Genomic DNA, 22,617 nt, shown 5'->3' with positions numbered 1-22,617 from the left:
TTTAAATGGAAATAGTCTTTTTCCTTGAATACATATGAAAGCTAATTTTAAAAAGTAAAAATGGTCCCAAATCTCACTTAAATATAACCGATACCAATATTTGGGTTCATCCTCTCCTTTAAAAAATAAAAAGAATCTGTATTGTTTAGTTCAAAGGAATTAAACTAAATACTTTTTGAGGAATGTTTCGAACAAGTTGGAAAGTCTTTGAGGCACAGCTTTGCTGGACATAAACACAGATGTAGGAAAACCTTACGAATTAAGGGAAGATAGAGTGACACACTTGTAGAAAGAGAAAGGCAGAACTGGTTTTAGTTTGATGCCTCCCTTTTGAGAGCAGCATAGCATCCATTCAGAAAAGTCCGCAAATCCTCAGGGTACAGCTAGAAAATTCAGATCAAGAAGCAAGACACTGGGACCCCCTTACATGGGTCTCGAGGGTCTAGCCGACAGAAAGGAAAGGAGGGAGGAGTTAATGAGCACCCGAGGGCTGGGCCCCAGCAAGCACCAAATTGAATACCCTAAGACTTCCCAGGAGCAGGTGTCAGTTTAAGTAAGGCAGTTTCAGCAATATGGGCGCCATTTTATAAACAAGAATTCTGTCCAGAGTGGAGAGAAATTTCCCTTACTCTTGGCTACCCAGCCCAGCGCCGCCCCGCCGGCTGCAACCTGGAATCGAATCCGCGTTCATTCGGAAGACATTGCCCGGCGACCCCCGCAACCCGGCACTTGACTACACGTTTCCATTCGGGGTCGGCGTCCGGGGCCGTACATAAACTGGTGGTTGCCTTTTTTAATAGAAATTTTCCGCATCCTCAGAAAAAGAGAGAGAGAAAAAAAAAAAAAAAAAAAAAAGCCGATAGTTCATGTAGACATTGAAGTGAAATTTGAGGGGCTTGAAGGTGTAGTGGGTCAGGATGGCCGAGCGGTCTAAGGCGCTGCGTTCAGGTCGCAGTCTCCCCTGGAGGCGTGGGTTCGAATCCCACTCCTGACATTACTTAATTTTTTGATTTGGTCTAATGGTTGAGTGTGTCACTAGCTTTTCCTCACGTTTCCCCTGTGGATTAGCCTGTTTTTCCTTTTTTCCTAACTAAATTATCCAAAATAAAAAAATTTAAAAATATTAAAAAAAGAAATTAGCCAAGTTCTAAAATGAAAGCACTCTGTACCCAGAACACAAGTTAAGATCTAGTCATTTTAATCTCCTTTCCCTGTCTCTAGCTGTCTGTCCCTCTCTCTCCTTTACATTCAAGGAGTTCAATAAAACTTACTCCTTTCACTGATGTCTACAGGGCCATTCTTCTATTCTATTTATTTATAGATTTCCTTTTAATTGCCTTTCTTCAATTTTATTTCTCATCTCCCACCGCCCCTTAAGAAATCACTGGAAAGATCATCCTTTTCTTTCTTGCTGTGTGTTTTTGTAGAACACATTTTTGGTTTCGCTATATACATTTTTAATTTACATAAATGCCGCTGTGTCATATATCTCATTCTATTTTTACTTTGTGCCTTTTGGCCACAGTTTTTTAGCCAATGTTGTGCATACACCTAGACCATATCTAGAACAATTACTTTCAATTACTGCGGGAGACCAGAGTTTGATCCTTGAGTCGGTAGGATCCGACCCGGTAGAGAACCTCAGCAGCCCAGCTAGAGGCCCCACTCAATCCATAACTTTTAAATTCAAGTTCCATCCATACTGCTTTGATAACGTATGATCTTTTAAAAAGAAACTATGAAACATTTGAGCTGTGCTGCTGCTGCTGCGTCACTTCACCCGTGTCCGACTCTGTGCGACCCCATAGACGGCAGCCAGTCAGGCTCCCGTGTCCCTGGGGTTCTCCAGGCAAGAACACTGGAGTGGGTTGCCATTTCCTTCTCCAATGCATAAAAGTGAAAAGTGAAAGTGAAGTCGCTCAGTTGTGTCCGACTCTCAGCGACCCCATGGACTGCAGCCCACCAGGCTCCTCCATCCACGGGATTTTCCAGGCAAGAGTACTGGAGTGGGGTGTCATTGCCTCAGCTGTATCAGCTGTCAAATCAAGTCCACCTGTGGTTTTCATGATGCCATAAATACTGAGGATGCCTACGGGCCTACGGTCATCTCCAGACAAAGAAGAATTTCAAGATCTGCACACTCTATTCTTACTGCTTCCACTTACCCAAACTGAGCATCCTCTTCCTCACCCCACACGGTCCCCTTCGCCTGGAGCACCTCTTCTACTTCTCTGTTTGAGAAGGTAACAGGCAGGAAGGCCAGGGGTCTCCAAAAGGAAGAAATAGGCTGCAAGTGTCAGATTTTTTTTCTCTTAAAATCCTGAGCTGCCATGACGACCCGCCTGAGCTTTTCTCAAACCTTGAGTTAACCAATGCGTTTTTCTTATGGAAATGTTTTTCTTAAGCTATGTTAATGAAACTATGTATTTGCTTTGGAATTTGCCTTTCTTTAAAATGGTTCCACCTAAGACTAACTTTTTTTCTTTTCTCAAACCCTGGGCTGATAATAGCTCAAAAACCAGTATTCATATCAATTGTTTTATGGCTGGGGGATGACACACCTCCTGCCGTCCTAACTCAAAAATGCATATTGTGGGAGAGGGGCCTGGTAAACTTCGGTCAGCTGTGAGGTGTCTCTCTTATCTGATTAATAGCTTTCTAACAGACCTAAAACATGCGGCTATAGACTAGCAGGGGGGCACTCTTTCTGCCCCCTTCTGATGTCTATGTCAGAAGCTTTCTCTATCTCTTTTATACTTTAATAAAACTTTATTACACAAAAGTTCTGAGCAATCAAGCTTCATCAGTGACCCCGGATTGAATTCCTCTCCTCTGGAGGCCAAGAATCCCAGCGTCTTTCACAGCTCAACGACCTTTCATCTCCAGCCCACTTTCTTGTCTGGATCTTGCCTACATCTCCTCCATGCTCTGTCTGGCTATCACTCCTTCCAGGAAGTCTTCCCCCACCTCCTATCTCCACTCAGTCTGAGATGAGTATCAAAATGTGGTCTACTGTACCCTCTCCTATGGGGTTATATCTCACTATACTGTAATTGCCATTGAACTGTTTGATTCACCCTTTCATTGGCCTCTTTAGGACAAAACTCAATACCCAAGTGAGATTAGCATGGTGCCTGCCACATGATAATCACTGGGTAGATAAACAAGAATTTAATTGTAAACCATTTCCTCTTGTATACATAAATCACTTTCACAATGGATACATGGAGAGTTAGGAAGATTTTTAGACTTTAGGAGGGATGGCTAAATTCTTCACCTGGAATATTCCATAGCTTCCATAGCCAGTAACACTATCTCAATGGTACAGATCAGGCAATCTATTGAAGGCCACTTGGCTGGAACCATCCTTGTAAAGGTATTCCTGGAGCCTGATGGAGCAGAAGGGTGAAGGTTAAGGCAGATTTGGTAACAGAATTAAGGAGATATCTAGTGTTGACATCTCTACCATGACCCAGCTGGCCTTACCATTTGAGGTCTGTAATCTGGGCCTGGGAAAAAGGATTTGTTATGCAGAATATAGAAGCATATGAAAAAGATGGTCTGTCTCTTGATGAAATTAAATTTGTATATTAAAGTAGGGCAGAAAAATTAAACATAAAATTCTCTTTGTGTGTTTGTTTGGACCTCCTCCCTCCTTAATGTGCAGTGTGCACATTAACCAGAGCACCTCAAAGATGGAAGTGACAGCTCCACCATAAAGATCATTTTTTTCCCTCTTTCCTTTTCTCTCTTTCCTTTTCTTAAAAGCATAGCATTCTTTACCAATTTTGTAGAGATTATGGTAACTGTACGCTTGCTTTGTATGTGCTTCTATGGACTAGGTATAACCTTGGTGAACTTCACATAAAATATCAGCATGTCATGTTGATGTACTATCCTTTGTCTTGAAAATGCATATGATTGGTTCCTTCAACTTCTAACAAGTAGAACAGTTGTCAAAGTTTTCTGAGGATCTGTCTCTTGGTTATAATCCTTGGTTTAGCTCAAATAAAATTTCCTTTCTTTTTTCTTCTTAAGTTGATTATTTATTGAATTTCATTGACATGTCCATTGCTCTGCAATGTCTATAAGGAAAAGTGGGGAATTAACCTGCAGAGTGAGTGGAGAAAGTCGCCATAAAAGTAGGATTGTTTTCTGAACTATTCTTCAGTGTTGGGACATTTTGTTTCTGCAGATAGAACAGAAGATCATATATCAACTGTTGACCATCTACACAAAATCATGTGCTCTGAAGGTAAAAGTCAGGTTGGTGAGACTTTCTGGGCCAGCTGGTACAGGGGTTGGTCTTGGGAGATGAGCAAGTGGGTAACAGTTACAATGAACTTCGTTTCCCTGATCTTGAGTTTCTATATAAAGGGGCCAAATTATGAACAAAACTCTAGACTTCTTTTCCACTTCTTGTATTTCCTTCCTCTCTCTTATAGAGTTTGGAAGAAGGCACCCTATACCCTCCTGGACTGCTTCTTCAAGTCAGCCTGGATGCTAACAGCTTCAGGTCAGTCTGTTCTAGTGGGATATCCACTCTGTGGGTATATAATCAAAAGGATGCTTCTCCTAACTTCTTTCTGAAATCACTGTGACAAGTATTTTCTTCTTTGATTTTCCTTTCCAAAAAAACTCTGAGCACAAGACCACCTTTTAAAATAGTCATTTCCAACTCATTTTATATGGTTGGATTTTAGTGGTTGGTATGAATTGAGATGCTGCAGCATTCTCTAAGGTTAAAGAAAAATAAGATCTTGGCATCTGGTCTCCTCACTTCATGGCAAATAAAAGGGGAGAAAGTGGAAGCAGTGACAGATTTTCTTTTCTTGGGCTCCAAAATCACTGCAGTTGGTGACTGCAGTCATGAAATTAAGACACTTGCTCCTTGGAAGGAAACCTATGACAAACCTAGACAGTGTATTAAAAAGCAGAGACATCACTTCATTGACAATGATTCATATGGTCAAAGCTATGATTTTTCCAGTAATCAAGTGCAGATTTGAGAGTTGGACCATGAAGAAGGCTGAGTGCAAAAGAATTGATTCTTTCAAATGGTGGTGCTGGAGAAGATTCTTGAGAGTCCCTTGGATGGCAAAGAGATCAAACCAGTCAGTCCTAAAGGAAATCAACCATGAATATTCATTGGAAGTACTGCTGCTGGAGCTGAAGCTCCAATACTTTGGTCACATGATGCCAAGAGCCAACTTACTGGAAAAGACCCTGATGCTGAGAAAGATTGAAGGCAAAAGGAAGGGGTGGCAGAGGATGAGATGGTTACATACCATCACCAACCCAATGGACATGAATTTGAGCAAATTTGAGATAGTGAAAGACAAAAAACCTGGCGGGCAACAGCCCATGGACTCAGTCGAGTCAGACACGACTTACCGACTGAACACAACAAGTCTTCCCAGTAACACATTTATCAATTATTCCAGAGGTTCATCTTGATTAAAAATGTTGCCTGTAGATTATGAAAATGCATCCATTTGGGGTTTCACCAGGGAAAAGAATAGAATAACTAGAGATTATTATGCCGCTTGTAGTTTAAATCTGGTTCTTTTGCCTTATGCTTTCCCTGGCTCCTTTGGTACATGCTGAAAAAAATATTTCATGAAAATTTAAGAAAGGTAGAAATTCTTCTGAAGAAAAAACAAACTTATCTTGGTCTATTCTTTTTATGTAAACAATAAATCCGTCCCCACTCTCAGAGCCACATAAAGCACTTTCGTGAAACACCATAGGGAAAATTTTCACTTAAAGGTTGACTGGATTTTTGATCTCTAGGAAAACCACAAAAGGCCCCGCTGGGATTCGAACCCAGGATCTCCTGTTTACTAGACAGGCGCTTTAACCAGCTAAGCCACGGAGCCAGCACGCTCGCCAGCTTCCAAATCAACATGGAAAAGGAATGATCTTAGCTTCACTCCCCGCCCCCTCCACTGTCCCCCGACCTCTGTGCAAGTATTTCCTTGTATTGACCCTCGGGCGAACTCCCAGATGATCTCCCAAATCCTAAAGATAAACCCCTGCTTCTCCCCCAAAGACCTAAAAGACCGCGCGGCCATAAGAAAACTGAGACCCTCCGTGCAGGAGTGAGGTAAGGGAAACTCGGGAGCGAGTCTGAAGCCCTGGGCTGCACCAGAGGAGTCTCCGGAAACTGCCAGGAAGGGCAAGAGTTCAGCAGCTCAGGCTTCCTTGGGTGAAGTATGACCTGGGGCCCCTGGAGGAAAGGAAATTAGCCACATTTACACAAGAACACCCCTCCGAGTCGTGTAACACATTTGCACCAGAATACTTTCTGCACCGGGAGGAGAAGGGGACGACAGAGAATGAGATGGCTGGATGGCATCACCGACATGAGTTTGAGTGAACTCCGGGAGTTGGTGATGGACAGGGAGGCCTGGCTTGGTGTGATTCATGGGGTCGCGGAGAGTCGGACACGACCGAGCGACTGAACGACTGAACTGAACTGAACTGAACTGAACTTTCTGCACCTGGTACTGGTCCCTTCAGAAAGAACGCCCTGTGTTCTTTATTTCATGAATTTTAATTAAAATTCGAGCTCTTCCTTATCCCATTTCTTTCCGTAAAATTGTCTCCCACCTGCCTGCTTGTTGCTTGACTAAGTCCTATCTTTAAAAAATTCAAGATTTCATTATTAAAACCTTGGAAAAAGTCTTGGAAAGAGGTAAAGGAGCAATCTCCTCTCCTCTGCATCTAGAGGAAGAGAAACTTTCTTGTTTGATGACTTATCCGAAGGATCTACTTGATAAAACTGTTAAATTGAGAGCATCCACAAGAAGTACTATATTTTCATAGGTGCTTGTGTATTTGTAACTGTTCCAAATTCATTCTATTCTGTGAAATAGATATGTCCTTAGACAAAGGACTTTAATGGAACTGGCAAGAGTTTTACAAATTGTTGCCACTGCTGTGAAAACAACTTCCCAAATGAAACCTGTAATTATAATGGGCTGCTTGCTTGAAATCTGTGACCATGCTGAAAATGCTGAAATTGACACGACTGAGCGACTGAACTGAACTGAAACCAGCCATTGGCATTTACCTCTGCCTGCAAACATGTTGTGAGGGAGAGGTTAAAAAACCCTGACTCTGCTAGATTTCTTTTTCATAAAACAATTGAGTCTATGAACTTGGTGCACAGTCTGATTGACTCCATGAAATAAATAAGCACCGATTTCTTTAGTAATATAAGATTAACCATTGTTTTATTAATGTGCTTGGAGCCAAGATAGTCATAAACAGCACAGTCACACCTAACATGACTTTGTCCAAGCTGGAGTAGACATTTAGAAAGACAGTAGAGCCAGTAATATTTGGTTTGGGTTTTTCCTTTGACTGGCAGGTGTTCAAAATTTGCACAGAAATTCTGAGAAGTCAAAGGAGTTTTTTAGAAGCCAGAGACAAGTCTTGGGAGAAAAAGTGAGACTAAGAGCCATCATTTTCAGAAATCTGGATGTGATCTGCAAAGACCATGGACAGGCCCCTGACATTGGCTCTGTTCCACACAACTGAAATTGGAGAAGGTGTAGATCTCTGTGTCATAGACTGCTGAGAGTGGAAATAGCTGGCAATGCTACTGTTTCTCAAATACTTGGGAGAGAACTGGAAGAATAGTGCACTGTGACCCAGGGAGGAGGAGACTCTACCACAGGGATGATTTATTTTACATGTCAACTTGGCTAGTCTACAGAGCCAGTTATTCAATTAAACACTAATGTACATGTTGCAGTTATTTAATTAAACACTAATGTACATCATGTATGGATGTGAGAATTGGGAAGGGAAGCCTGGCATGCTGCAATCCATGGGATTAGAAAGAGTTGGACACCGCTGAGCAAATGAACTGTACTGTACATGTTGGTGTGAAGGTATTTTATACATGTGGTTAACATCTACAATTCCACATGTATAAAATACCTTCACAGCAACATGTACAGTACAGTTCACATCTACAACATCTACAATTAGTTGACGATAATAAGTAAAAGAGATTATCCTCAGTAATGTGCTTGGCCCTTATCTAATAAGTTGAAAGACTTAAGAGCAAAATGGAGGTTTTCCTAAGGAAGAAGAAACTCTGTCTCAATACTATAGCATCAACTCCTGGTTGAGATTTTTCTAGACTTCCATCCAGCAATACAGATTTCAGACGTGTCAGTCACCACAATCACTTAAGCCAATTTCTAGAAATACATGTATATTTTCCTACTGGTTATGTTTTCTCTGGACTCTCTGTTTCTATTTTTCTAGCTGAGACAAACCCTGAAGAAAAGACTGGAAACTGGAACCCTCAGAAAAGACCCAGTAGAAGATCTCTAAAAACAAAATGAAAGCAAGCCTCAGCTCATGTCAGAACACCAGAGAAATCTGAGGAACCAAAAAAAAAAAAGAAGAGGAAAAAAAAACCTTAAAAACAAAGGGAGGTCTTTGCAGATATTATGTGGAGCAGAGGAATCCTGGGCATGGAGGGAGGCCTTTTTGTCCCCTATTTCTTGTAGGTAAGACTCCTATGACCCTCTCTCAGTTCCAAAGAGCAGATTCTAACAGTGTTAATCAAAGGAGGGGCAGCCCGGAAGCAAGATTAAAGGGACCAGAGAGGCTCATCAGAATTAGGAAACCTGATCACCTGAGACTGGCACACACCCTAATCTTGTCAGCAACCCCACCCTTTTGAAACTTGGAAGAAGAAGAATGCTAGACTGTTACTGCTTTGATCCTTATCATATACCTCTGCCAGACTGTATAACTTCTCCCTATTCACATGAGTTTGAGTGAACTCCGGGGAGTTGGTGACGGACAGGGAGGCCTGGCGTGCTGTGTGATTCATGGGGTCGCGGAGAGTCGGACACGACTGAGCGACTGAACTGAACTGATTCACCAGGGAAGGAGGGGCGGGGCACAGTTCTTGAGGCGCTAGCCTACTGTGTTCCCCCTTTGCCTGGCAAAGAAATGAAGCCACTCTTTCCTTCTCCTCCATGACTGCCTCCGTATTTCTATTCAGCATGGGTGCACAGAGAGCCAAGATTTTGGCATCAGAAAGGCTTCCAGTTTCCTAGGGAGTAACAGCCAAAGTCCAGACAAGGGCGTACAAGGCCCGAGGTTATCTCCCTGAGGTCTCCTACCCTTCTCTGCCCAGCACTGGTCTCCTCGACACTGCTGAAACGTCCCAAGCACGCTCCCACCTCCAGGATTTTGCTCTGGAGATTTCCACAGTTCCAGATGGCTCTTTTCCTAGATACCTGTACTTATCGTTCATCCCTTTGCTTGATGGACTTTTAAATTCTCTTTCCCGTTTCTCTTTTTACCTCTAAGTGCTTATCACAGTTATTTCATTTATTGGGTGTTTTAATACCGTCTTAGCTACGTCCATGCAATCTTCTTGAGGTCAAGGATCACAACTTGTTGTCTTCAGTCGTATTTCCAGTGCCTTGAATGGTAATATTGGTTGAATGAATGAATGAATGGAGAGGTGATCTGGGGACAGAGAGGGTGCAGGGGTCGGTACAGACGTACTGAGAAAGGAGCACAGACGCTGGGGCACCTGCAGATGAAGTGGCCGCCAAAGAGTTCACACTCTGCAGTCTGAACTAGCCAAGAAAACGCGGCTTTCAGGCCCAAGAGCAGCCTCCAAAAAGTGGAAATGTGCCGCCGCCTAGTTTCTGATGAAGGCAGGTCCGCCTGCCGAGCACCCACGTGCGGGGGCCAGTGGCGCAATGGATAACGCGTCTGACTACGGATCAGAAGATTCCAGGTTCGACTCCTGGCTGGCTCGTAGTGCGCATTCTCACTTTTACCTCTGCTGACCACTGAGGAGCTGAGTGGAGTTAGAAAATCCACCACAAAAAAAAAAAAAAGAAAAGAAAATCCACTGCAAGGTGAAGTTTCAAGTTCCACTGCCTGTAAGTCTCAGGAGCGAGAAGGACCGCTTTTGACCACAACTGGGGTCAAAACTCGTTTGCAGAGCAAATTCCGCGTCCGACCATGCGGTGGCGTTAGCCAAAGCCGGACAGAGAACTGTGCCTGGACTTGGTGACGCGCCCAGCCCCGCCAGCCCATTTTGACTGAAAGATGGGTTTGAGGTAACCTAGTATTCTTGCCTAGAGAATCCCAGGGAAAGGGGAGCCTGGTGGGCTGCCATCTATGGGGTCGCACAGAGTTGGACACGACTGAAGCGACTTAGCAGCAGCAGCAGTAAGGCAAGAATTGGAGAAGGAAATGGCAACCCACTCCAGTGTTCTTGCCTGGAGAATCCCAGGGACGGCGGAGCCTGGTGGGCTGCCATCTATGGGGTCGCACAGAGTCGGACACGACTGAAGAGACTTTGCAGCAGCAGCAGTAAGGCAAGAGAAAGAAATTAAAATCCAAAAGTTCAAATTGAAAAGTAATAGTGAGTGGGCGGGGTCGGTGGGGGGGCGGGCAAATAAGAATGAAGGGGTTGCAGGTTGAAGTCTCTTTTTCTCCCCCATCCGGTCATTTCCAGAATAAGAATGTATTAAGAAATTGGCTTCAGATCTGTATACTGCAGGGGCTTGGTTTGTGCATCTTATTTGCCTCTCTTATTTGGGAGAGTAGTAGAAGAACCACTCGCGTATTAACAATGCACAATTGCAAGGATAAAGATGAGAAGTCGGAAGAGGAGGAGGAAATGGGAGGAGTCTGTTTTTAGCAGAAAGTATCTGCTGGGGCCTGCAGGTAGCATGGTGTTTCCGTAGTGTAGTGGTTATCACGTTCGCCTCACACGCGAAAGGTCCCCGGTTCGAAACCGGGCGGGAACAGTTGTTTTCTTTGGCGACCTTGGCTCACCTTAAAATTTAAGGTAGTTAAAAATCTTCATACGTCCTTTTCTTATTTCTCTCACCCCGGGCCGTGGTGCTGAGGCCCCGCTGCTCAGGGTGGGTCGGGAGCCCGCGCCCCGGGAAGCGGGCACACGCTTCGCGCGGGGGAGAGCCGGCCGGTCCCCTGCTCTGCGACGCTGCCCACAGCCCGCAGCCCCGGAAGCGCATCCTTGCCTTGACTTGCCTTCCTGTTCCCGGCAGCGCCCAGCTCCGGGCGTCTCTGTCGCAGCCGGCGGTCCGCTACGGCCCTGCCTCAGCCTCGGGCACCTGCGCTGCAGGCCGGCAGCTGGGAGTCCCGCGCCCCTCGGACGGCCGCGAGACTCGGGTGAGTATCCGGGGAGCCTGAGCCTGCGTCTCCGGAAAACCGGGGTAATCCCGCTGCCCTCCGTAGATTGGCCACCCTTCTGCGATCTGGCCCTTGTCGTGATTAGGTGACCTCAGGCCCCCGACAGCCCCACCTTGCCTTCCACTCTCCAGAACAGCTGCCGTGGATCTCCTGGGCTTCGAGTGTGAATCTTTGGGAAAAGCGGAATCCGGGAGGTGAAGATTATAGACATCTCAGACCCTTCAGGGATGAGAAGTCCTCTCACGGAGGCCAGGGCAGGAAAAAAAGGGAGGCGAGGAGGGCATTTGAAAACCTTGGGCCAGCGGGGCTGTGGGCTGGGCTGCCCTGGCCTGGACTCTCTCTCACCGCCCTTCCCCAGTTTACGAGGCCTCACCACTGAGAACCCCCTCCTAAAGGAGACACCGAAGGGCTGAGTCTGCCTCCTTTCCCCGTCAACAAGAAAAAAGACGCCAAAGTTAAGAAATGGGCCAGCTGTGGATTTTGCGTATTGCTTTGAAGCTTGAGAAGTCACTGGCAGCACTTGTTTAAAACCAGGATTTGTGCCCTGGAGTCTGGCTTCTTAACTGTTTTTGACATGACATGCTTCCATGTTAAGTGAATCTGTCTATCAAACGCTTTTCTGGGAAAGAAGTCTTGCTATAACACCAAACAGCCTTGGGTATATACTCAGGATCTTCTTAGATGAATTAGTATTATTATTGTTACTATTTCTAACTGTCAAACCTAGTGTCTCAGATCACATTGCTCCAGGTTCCCTCAAATGACTAATATTAATGTGATGTTTTTATGGCCTTAAGACAAGAAAGGACAGTCCTTACCTAATGAACTGTTGTGAGGTGGTTTTTATTTTTTTTTCTTCCTTCCGTTTTTTAACAGGCAATGTGTATAGGCATCCCTTCCCCAGCCCTATTACTCCTCCATTTTCATACCTTCTCTGGAAGACCCATGATTTTATCATCTTGTAATAGTTTCACTTGTTAGCAAGACAGTAAGCTTGGCAGGTACTCAAGGCAAACTTATCTAAGACATTTTCACTTAAAATCTTCTCAGTATTACGCAGAAATACAGGCGAGTTAATGTAGTGCCTTGAGAGGAACAAAGGTTTCAGGGGCCCAGAAGGTGATGAGGATTCATCCTCTCCATCTTTCTCTGATGCCAAGGAGCAGGAGTCCTTTAGCAGGGAAGCTGAGTGTGCCCCAAGCTAACATGTTGCAGATGGGTGATAGTTTGTCAAGAAGCTTATGGCTCTATCCTTCTCTTCAAATCAGGTGTGTTCTGACAAGATCCAGCAGTAGCCCTACCCTTTTAAACACTCTGCCCTTTTTTACCTTCACCTACTAACCCTCCATCCCTTCCCCAGTCTCTCTCACTTAACCTCATATGGAAGCTCAGTCTGCCCACCTTGGAATGTGGAGAACAAATGGGTCTTGGAGAGTGACACTGTGTGACCTCTTGCTCCTGAGGCATACCTCACCTTGAATAGGATCTTTTATTTATTTGTACTATATCCTCTATTCTTTCCTTCCGAAGCTTGGTATTGTAACCATCTTCCAGGTCTTCCCTCCAACCCCAAGGCACTATCATGCCATAAGTAAGATGCAGAGAGAAGAGGGTGGCCTTCTGACTTTGGGGTAGAAGTGAAACCAGAACCCAAGTTAGAACAAACTTCCTAGAACCCAGTTCAGTAACAATCAAAGAAGCAAAAGGATGCTGCTGAAATGTGCCTTTGCTGGTGATGGTGTGGGGTGCGTATGGGATGAGGTGGTATTTGGTCCTCAGATAATAGAGACAGGCTCATGATGAAAGAGAAAAAAAAGCATGGAAAAAAGATTTTGAGAGCTGGGCAAAGCATCAGAATTAATCTAACACAAGATATGTCATAAGTCACTGAGGCCTCTATACTCTTTCCTCCTGTACTTGTTTGTTAGGACTGCCATAACAAAACATCACAGATTGAATATCTTGAACCACAGACATTTATTTTCTCACAGTCCTGGAAGCTGGAAGTCCAAGATCAAGGTGGCGGCAGGTTCAGCTTCTTCTGAGACCTCTCTCTTTGACTTGCAGACGGCATCTTCTTGCTGTATCCTCACGTGGTCCTCTCTGTTTGTGTTATCTGTGTCCTAACATCCAATATGGCAGTCATTGGATTAAGACCCACACATATAAATTCACTTTACTTATTCATCTCTTTAAAGGCCCCATCTCCCAACACAGTCGCAGTCCAAGGTACTGAGGGTTAAGACTTCAGCCTATGCATTTGGTTGGGGGGGTCAAATTCAGCCCATTTCTGGGGACAGAGATTGAATTTTATATGTTATTGACACAGTTTGGGGAATGCCCAGAAGTTAACTTTGTGGAAGATTTTAAAACACCTGCATCTCCTCATCTTACTAACCATTTGTATATTTTTATTGCAAAAGAAAAATATCATTTGCTTTTTATTTCTCTATTAGTCTTTTTATAAAGCTGTTTCTGTCAGTATATTTAAACATCATAGGTCTTTTTCTAATATGAAAAAACACATAAATCTTCATAGCTAAGAAAAGGATTTTAAAAAAAGGATATTTCCTCCCCCCCTTAAGGCTACTAAGTGAGATACCTTTCCACATCATAAAACAAGCAATTCGGTTAAATAAAGGGTTAAATTGAGTTTTTCTCAAGAATTTCAGCCCAGTTCTTTACAATATGAATTCCAGTGGTTCAGAACTTTCACAAACTTGTTCTGTTGTCTGTTAATAAAATTTTGCCATGAGAAGTGTTATTTTAACAAAAGGGAATTGTTAGATTCCTAAAACTTTTTAAATTGTTGCCATGTCTTGGAAAAACAACCTCAGTATCTGTCTTGATAATTTCTTGCCTTATTGATACCATTGAAAGTCATATCTCTGTATTCTCAAAAGTTATATTACTTTCAAAATTTATCTGCCACACTTGAAGCTAAAATCATATTGTACCTCAACTATATTTCAGTTAAAATTTTTTAAGTAAAAAACAAATCTTAGAAAAGATTTATCTGCCAATTAATAATTTTTCTTTTCATTCACATGCATGATGGAATATTTATAGTCCTGTGACTTATATATTTTATCACCTAGCAAATTATTTCTTTTTTAATTCTTAAAATGTTTTTGTTTAACTTTAACTGGTAGACTATTTCTTTAGAACAGTTTTAGGTTTAGCAGAAAGAGAGTTCCCATATATTTCCTCTCTACCTCCATTATTAACAACTTGCATTGGTGTGGTATGTTTGTTACAATGGATGAACCAATATTTATACATTATTATTAACTAATTATTATAATTATTATTTACATTAAGGTTCATGCTTTGTATGTAGTTCTGTGGGTTTTCTCTGATGTGTAATGTCATTATCCAACATTACAGTTAGTAGCATGCGGAATAGTTTCATTGCCCTAAAAAAATTCCCTGTACTCTACCTCAAGTAATTTATTTTAAATTAATACGTGCAGTGAGAGCCTTTTCCTCCCCAACCTCCTTGGCCTTCATGAAAATGACATAATGTTTATCCTGCCAGCTTTTTCATTATTTGTGCATTTATCTCCTATATTTGTAAGGTCAGTCACCTGTTCTGATAAACTTCCTAAGTGTGAGTTTCAAGGATGTAATCCATATTCATATACTCAGATCCAGAATCCAGCTTGTGGCCTGTTTTTCTTGAATTTATCTTTGTTGTCACTTGCTGTCTTTGGGCCTTTGACATGTGGTGATCCTGGTTCCTCTGCTTGGGGTGGATTTCAAGGGATCTAACATGAAGACTGAGCCTAGGAAACAGACTGTGAGCATTCCCAGGAGAGGACATGGGCTAAGAAACAAACGTGGAGTGAGATGGAAGGAGAAGGACTTGCCATACCTCATGGACCATATCCTGCCAGGCTCCTCTGTCCTGGGATTTCCCAGGGAACGATACTGGAGTGGGTTGCTATTTCCTTCTCCAGGGGATCTTCCCAACCCAGGGATCGAACTGGCATCTCCTTCATTGTAAGCAGATCTTTACCACTGAGCCTCTTTATTTTAACTCATTTCTCTCTCTGTTCCACAAGAAGGAAGGAAAACTACAAAACTTCCAGAAATTCTAGTCATAGTGGAAAAATAGTAAGTTGATGTTTTAGCACCATTTACAGGTGGTCACTTGCCTTTGTTAGCCAGGGAATATAAAAATCAAATCTAAGTTTGCTCAAAAAAAAAAAATCTAAATTTACTCAAGGACCATGTTTGCCCACTCTATCTAGATGGTGAGATCCAGCAAAAATATCAAACAAAACTCTGGAGCAATTTACATAAAAGATATATTTTTTTCTTAAAATAAAATATTATGGAGTAAGGCAGGACATAGGGTTACAGAATTCCCCAGGTAACATTTTCAAGGATGGGACACAAGGATGAGTAGCTAATCTTGGCCTAAAGCTTTAAAAAATTTCCATAGTGTTTGAATACCAGCCATGGGCCCAAGTCCTAATTATCGAGACTCAAAGTAAATCATTCCTGTTCTGTGTGACCTTGAATCTGTGCTCTGGACTACCCACCTTTTTTAAGTGGCTTTTATTCTTGAGAGTCCCTTGTACCGCAAGGAGATCCAAGCAGTCCATTCTAGGGGAGATCGATCCTGGGTGTTCATTGGAAGGACTGATGCTGAAGCTGAAACTGCAATACTTTGGCCACCTCATGTGACGAGTTGACTCACTGGAAAAGACTCTGATGCTGGGAAAGGGTGGGGGCGGGAGGAGAAGGGGACAACCGAGAATGAGGTGGCTGGATGGCATCACCGACTCTGTGGACATGAGTTTGAGTGAACTCCGGGAGTTGGTGATGGACAGGGAGGCCTGGCGTGCTGTGATTCATGGGGTTGCAAAGAGTCAGACACGACTGAGCGACTGAACTGAACTGAAGTGAACTGATTCTTGAGCAGACACATAAAATTACTCCCTGTAAAATATAGAGAATAATGGTGTATTACTCATGTTTCGTTCCCCACCCTCTTCTAGTTTAAGGGAAAGAACTCCCACCCCCTTATTTCTGGATGAACACCATCCTTTTCTCAGCTCCCTTTGAGGTGACTACTCTTTTGCTTTTTATATTTATCCCTTGCTCTTTTTAGTTTTACTGCATAGAAAAAGTCATTTAGTTTTACACTTAGAAGTGGATCTATACTGTAGATCCATTTTGCAACTCTGTTTTTTTGCCCAACATTGTGTTCTTGAGATTCATCCATGTTTTTGCATGTAGCTGATGCTAAAACTGAAACTGCAATACTTTGGCCACCTCATGCGACGAGTTGACTCACTGGAAAAGACTCTGATGCTGGGAAAGGGTGGGGGCGGGAGGAGAAGGGGACGACAGAGAATGAGATGGCTGGATGGCATCACTGACTCTGTGGACATGAGTTTGAGTGAACTCCGGGAGTTGGTGATGGACAGGGAGGCCTGGCGTGCTGTGATTCATGGGGTCGCGGAGAGTCGGACAGGACTGAGCAACTGAACTGACTGACTGACTGACTGTAATCTATTCATTTCTACTTCTGAATAGTATTCCCTTGTGCAGATATTACCAAATTTATTTATTCTATTGAAGGACACTGGGTGCTTTCTAGGTTCTTTAAATTACAGAGTTGCTATAAGCATTCTTGTAGCGGTCTCTTATGTACACCTCTAAGAATTCCTCCAAGTAAACACCTATAGGTGAAATTGCTTTAAATAATGCCACACACTAATTTACATACATATGAACACACACCCTAGAAGTGTATGCATTTTAATTGTTCCACATCTGCTGAGCCCTTAATATTGTCAGACAATTTACCAATTTAATGGATATGAAACGTTATATCCTTTGATTTTTGTATTCGTTCCCATATTACTAATGAAGTTGACCTTTTAATTTGCTTATTCACCATTCATGCTTTTTCTAAGAAGTACTTATTAATACTTTTGCCCATTGTTTTTAAATTTTCCTTTCATCCTTTTCTCATGGATCTGTGAAAATTCTTTACATAGTCTGGACTCTAATCCTTTGTCAGTTATATGTATTATGAAGATCTTTCCCCAACTTGTAGCTTAACTTTTTTACACATCTTTTTGCTAAATAAATTACAAATTTTAATATAGTTAAATGTGAATTTTAATGTAGTTAAATTTGTCAGTCTTTTTCTTTATGACTTACACTTTTTGTGTCTTGTCAAAGAAATCTTTCTAGGAACAGTGAGAAAAACAGAAGAACCCCTTGGGCTGCCAAGCGCTGCTGCCACCATGCCCAAGAGAAAGGCAAAAGGAGATGCTAAAGGTGACAAAGGGAAGGTGAAGGATGAGCCACAGAGGAGATCAGCACGGTTGTCTGCTAAACCTGCCCTTCCAAAACCAGAGCCCAGGCAAAAAAAGGCCCCTGCAAAGAAGGGAGAGAAGCTGGCCAAAGGGAGAAAGGGGAAAGCAGAAGTCGGCAAGGATGGGAACAACCCTGGGAAAAACCGAGATGCCTCTACAGTCCAGTCACAGAAAGCAGAAGGCACTGGGGATGCCAAATGAAGTGTACCTTTTTGATAGCTCTGTACTTCTTGTGACTCTACTGTTTGAAATACTATTTTTAAATCAAATTTTATAAAAATGTAGTTTTTTTTTTAAGTTATGTTGTTAGCACATGAGATACTTCGTTGTTGTCTTTTGTGGAAAGGGCACATAACCACTAGTAGAATGTTTCAGGAGCTGGATTGGAATGGGGGGAAATAGAAGTATCTATCCTAGTATTTGAAGATTATTCTTGGTTTCCGGGGAAGATTCTCTGACATTCACGCATGTCAGCCACTACGGCTCAGCAGCCTTACTGTGTGGAGAAAAAACACTTCATGTATTCTCCTTTCTTGATGTTATCAGCACATTCTTGACTTCCTGAAACCAGGAGTCATGATACCGCCTTGACACCCCTAGAATCAGCTGCATCAGGTAACAATACTCAGGCTTTCTGGTGATGACATCAAGATGGTGTTGCTCAGAAGAACCAGGATTCCTGTTTGTGGTTTGTGGATCATCTCATTAATAATCCTGGAGTTTTTAGTTCCTTTCCTCCATGTCAGAGTTGACCTGTGAAAATCTCTTAAATGCCTCATGTGAAATAATCACCCTTTTTGAAACTTTTTCCTGTTTATTGAAGCAACAGACTTTGTTGATTTTTTGGAGAGGGGAGTTTGAAAGTTGTAAGATGTTATGGAATGTCACCCATGTCCTGTTGGAAATAACTATTTTTGAAAAGTCTCTTATAAAACTGGATACAAGTTAGCTTTGTGGTAGGGGAGTGATCATTTCCTACTCAAAAGTCATAAAGCTACTCTTTACTGCCTTTAAAAAGTTTTGTCGTTTGCTTTTCACATTTGTCTTTAGTCCTCTCTGAACTGATTTGTACAAAAACATGAGATAGTAATTCAGTATGTTTTTTTCCATATGGTAAGTGGTTGTTCCAACACCATTTTCTGAAAAGTTCATCCTTTCCCCAATGATCTATAACACTGACTCCTTTCATAAATCAAGTTTCTTTGTGTAGAGGGGTGGGGGAGTCTGTTGATGGTTTCTGTTCTGACTCACTGGTCAATTTGTCTAACCTTGTGGCAGTACTATACAATCCTGAGTACTACGACTTTAGAAAAAGGTCTTGATATCTCAGGACAATTCCACCTCCACCTTCAACATCAATAAACTTTTCTTCCTTGGAGTATCTTGGCTATTCTTAGCCAATAACTTTTCTATACAACTTCTAGAATTAGATTGACAAGTTCCAAATCAAACAGATGAAAAGTTGACATTTTTATTGGATTTGTATTGAATTTATAGATTAATTATAATATTGAGTCTTCCAATTCATGAACATGGTGTAATTGTCCATTTATTTAGGCTTTAAAAATATCTTTCAATAAAGTTTTATAATTTTCTCCATTAAATGTTTTCTTTTGTTAATATTTCTTAGGGATAGTACACTGTTGAATGCTACCTTTATACTGTGTATTTTTAGTTACTACATTTTCTGTTTTCAGCTGAAGTTGATTCATCAGCCTTTCTAAACTCATTCTTATATCTGTATATTCTTTTGGGCTTTCTACATAGATAACCATACATTCTTTTTGTTTTGTTTCTTTACAGTTGTTAAGTCTTTCCTTTTTCTAGTTTTAGGCATTGTTCAAGTGCTAGGAGTACAGCAGTGAACAAAACAAAGTCTCTGCTTTCACCAGGCTGATATTCTAGTGGGGGAGGCTATAGAAAATACACAAATTTACGTGATGGAGTGCTTTAAATAAACGAGTGTAAGTGGGTGCTGTTTAGACAGGGTGGTTGGAGAAGTCCTCTCTGATGAGATGACATTTGAGCAGAGCTTCTAATGAAGTAAAGGAATAAGAGATGTGTCTCTGAGGGGAAAGCATTCCAGCAAAGGGAAAATCAAATGCAGAGATGAGATGAAAATGTGTTTGGTGTGCTGAGGAAGAACAAGGAGGCAGAAGTGACTGAATTGGAGTGAGGGTGGGTAACGGTGATAGTTGACATGATTGCAGAGATAGTGAGAGGCCAGAAAATGGAAGGCTCTCCACATTGTCATTTTTCTCTGAAAATGATGGAATGCCATTAAATTTCGGAATAGGGAATCTACACAATCTAAGTTATGTGTGTGTGTGTGTGACTGATGCATGGGCAGTAGGGTATAAGGAGTTGAAGGAGGAAACCAGTTAGATGGCTGTCCCAACTGAATTGCTGGAAATTCTACTCTATCATGCTGTATTACTATCCTGCCTCTGTTCAACTATTCCCACCCCATTTTATTTGGTAAATTACAAATATGTGTGTGTTCTCTTTGCCAAACCACAGAACAGTATCAAAGATCAATTTTCCCCGTTGTCAAAAATCCAAAATCAAATTCAAGAAAGTCATCACTGTGTGTTTGTTGTGATAATCCCACAGAAGGAAGGCCCTGACCCTTGATGCCAGAGCATGAAAGGGTACATTTTCTGAGGCATTTTGACACCTAAGCAGCAAAATGAAAACAGAAGTTTGTCAATAGTAATAAGATATTTCTCATTAAGTGCTTATTGTTTCCCAGACACTGTTCTGCTCAATGATTTACATGTATAATTTTATTTCCATGACTGTATGAGTTGAATCATATTACTATCCCCATTTTAGCATTTAGTGAGACTGAGGCAAACAGAAATTAGATAATTTTCCCTGAGGTCATACAGTGAGTAAAATCCAGATTAAGACCCAGGTGTATAACTCCAGGATCTAGAAGGCACCTCATTGTTAAAAAGATCACTGGTAACCCAACTTCAAAGGTAATCCATCCAAAAGAATAATTTGGTGTTTCTGATTAAGGAATTTCCGAAGATATCATTAGGAAAAAAATCAAATGTAAGTAACACTATTCTACAAGCTAAACAGCTATAATTTCCAATGAAGAAGATTAGTAATGCAAGGACAATTTGAAAGGGGGAAAGTGGGCATGGGAATTCAGAATTTTAGTGTATCTCTAGCATCATGGGGAACGCTGGGCTGGAAGAAGCACAAGCTGGAATCAAGATTGCTGGGAGAAATATCAATAACCTCAGATATGCAGATGACACCACCCTTATGGCACAAAGTGAAGAGGAACTCAAAAGCCTCTTGATGAAAATGAAAGAGGAGAGTGAAAAAGTTGGCTTGAAGCTCAACATTCAGAAAACAAAGATCATGGCATCTGGTCCCATCACTTCATCGGAAATAGATGGGGAAACAGTGGAAACAGTGTCAGACTTTATTTTGGGGGACTCCAAAATCACTGCAGATGCTGATTGCAGCCAGGAAATTAAAAGACGCTTACTCCTTGGAAGGAAAGTTATGACCAACCTTGATAGTATATTGAAAAGCAGAGACATTACTTTGCCACCCAAGGTCCGTCTAGTCAAGGCTATGGTTTTTCCCGTGGTCATGTATGGATGTGAGAGTTGGACTCTGAAGAAAGCTGATGGCTGAAGAATTGATGCTTTTGAACTGTGGTGCTGGAGAAGACTCTTGAGAGTCCCTTGGACTGCAAGGAGATCCAACCAGTCCATTCTAAAGGAGATCAGTCCTGGGTGTTCATTGGAAGGACTGATGCTAAAGCTGAAACTGCAATACTTTGGCCACCTCATGCGACGAGTTGACTCACTGGAAAAGACTCTGATGCTGGGAAAGGTTGGGGGCGGGAGGAGAAGGGGACGACAGAGAATGAGATGGCTGGATGGCATCACTGACTCAATGGACATGAGTTTGAGTGAACTCCGGGAGTTGGTGATGGACAGGGAGGCCTGGCGTGCTGTGATTCATGGGGTCGCGGAGAGTCGGACACGACCGAGCGACTGAACTGAACAGTTGAGTGGCCTTATCAAAGTTTTAAGGTGGTAAGTGCTTAAAGGAGAAACTTTTTGTGTGACACATCGCAATAATAATGATGATCAGATTGGGTTACTTCTGCAGTATTTTTCTTGCTGCAAATGCTACACTGAGGATGGCCTCAAGGTTCTCACATAGCTGGTATGCTGCCTACCATGGCAGCAAGTCAACTGACAAGGAGTGATCTGTTATTCTTTTCTAGATGTTTTATAAATAATTTGATAACTGCAGTAGAAGCCTGGATTCTTAACCTCTGGACTGCCAGGGAAGTCCTTGATAATTTTTAATAGCACGGTAAAACCTTATTTGTCTGTTATTTCCTGGATGCATTAGGATGAAATTTCCACTTTGGGGAATTACCAAATGCCAAGTTATGTTTCTTCATTAGTTCCTAACAGGGCAGAGATGGCATTGGTGCCCCTGTGCTGAGGTGACCTGAGGCTTTGCGGTCTCTAGAAGAGAGAACTTGGATTTAGAGGAAAAGGCAGTGCAGGCAGATTACTCAGGGTGTAATAGGAAAGAATAAGTTACTTTCACCTTTGTATTCTGTTGCTTTTGCTACAAGTTAGTCACTAAAGGGCTATTGGCTATTAGCTTAAATTATAGGTAAGAGCTCATCTCTGGGAATCCTGCCTCCCATGTAATGAATGTTAAACTAAAATACCTTCGTTTAGCTCACAGGACACCTGACTAGGCCCGCCCGTGAATAGTTGCAGGAAGGAAGAAATTAATATATCCCAGAACCAGGACTTTGCCCCCTCCCCTTTCATCTTCTCAATCTGCTGACACTGAATAATGTTGCTATTCCTTGCCCCAGAAAATAGTTTCTCAGTTTATTGGTCTGTCATTCTGCAAGCAGTATGGGCCTGGTCTTGGTAACAAACACAGTACCTTTTGTTCTGTACTGCATGTTACATTACATTTTTATAATCACCCTACAGCCCAGTGATTCCAAATGAGGGTGATATAAAATGGATTTAAGGATGGGTATCACCCAGCATTTTTG

The 22,617-nt window shown here is 42.2% G+C and overlaps 1 protein-coding gene and 4 non-coding genes across 5 annotated transcripts; 4 read left to right on the top strand and 1 right to left on the bottom strand.

Moving 5' to 3' along the window:
* Positions 1–911: 911 nt before the first annotated feature.
* Positions 912–994, top strand: TRNAL-CAG (transfer RNA leucine (anticodon CAG)). Its single transcript has one exon. It is a non-coding gene; the product is annotated as a tRNA-Leu (tRNA).
* A 4,811-nt stretch (positions 995–5,805) lies between these two features.
* TRNAT-AGU (transfer RNA threonine (anticodon AGU)) lies at positions 5,806–5,879 on the bottom strand. The gene has a single exon. It is a non-coding gene; the product is annotated as a tRNA-Thr (tRNA).
* Positions 5,880–9,732: 3,853 nt separating this feature from the next.
* On the top strand, positions 9,733–9,805 carry TRNAR-ACG (transfer RNA arginine (anticodon ACG)). The gene has a single exon. It is a non-coding gene; the product is annotated as a tRNA-Arg (tRNA).
* A 930-nt stretch (positions 9,806–10,735) lies between these two features.
* On the top strand, positions 10,736–10,808 carry TRNAV-CAC (transfer RNA valine (anticodon CAC)). Its single transcript has one exon. It is a non-coding gene; the product is annotated as a tRNA-Val (tRNA).
* Positions 10,809–10,830: 22 nt separating this feature from the next.
* Positions 10,831–19,150, top strand: HMGN4 (high mobility group nucleosomal binding domain 4). Its single transcript, XM_055407046.2, has 3 exons — positions 10,831–10,849; positions 11,070–11,193; positions 17,416–19,150. The coding sequence occupies exon 3, from the start codon at positions 17,481–17,483 to the stop codon at positions 17,751–17,753; it is 273 nt and encodes a 90-aa protein (XP_055263021.1). The 5' UTR covers positions 10,831–10,849; positions 11,070–11,193; positions 17,416–17,480; the 3' UTR covers positions 17,754–19,150.
* The last annotated feature ends 3,467 nt before the right edge of the window (positions 19,151–22,617 follow it).

The sequence above is a fragment of the Moschus berezovskii genome, chromosome 23, assembly GCF_049115385.1.
Source record: "Moschus berezovskii isolate FMDL1 chromosome 23, NW_MosBer_1.0, whole genome shotgun sequence".
NCBI lineage: Eukaryota > Metazoa > Chordata > Mammalia > Artiodactyla > Moschidae > Moschus > Moschus berezovskii.
The sequence above is the reverse complement of the archived record's forward strand: the minus strand, read 5'-3'. Positions and strand labels throughout refer to the sequence as shown.

What these genes read in the sequence shown, in the direction of transcription:
- HMGN4 (XM_055407046.2), top strand. Translation starts at nt 17,481, where the DNA reads ATGCCCAAGAGAAAGGCAAAAGGAGATGCTAAAGGTGACAAAGGGAAG.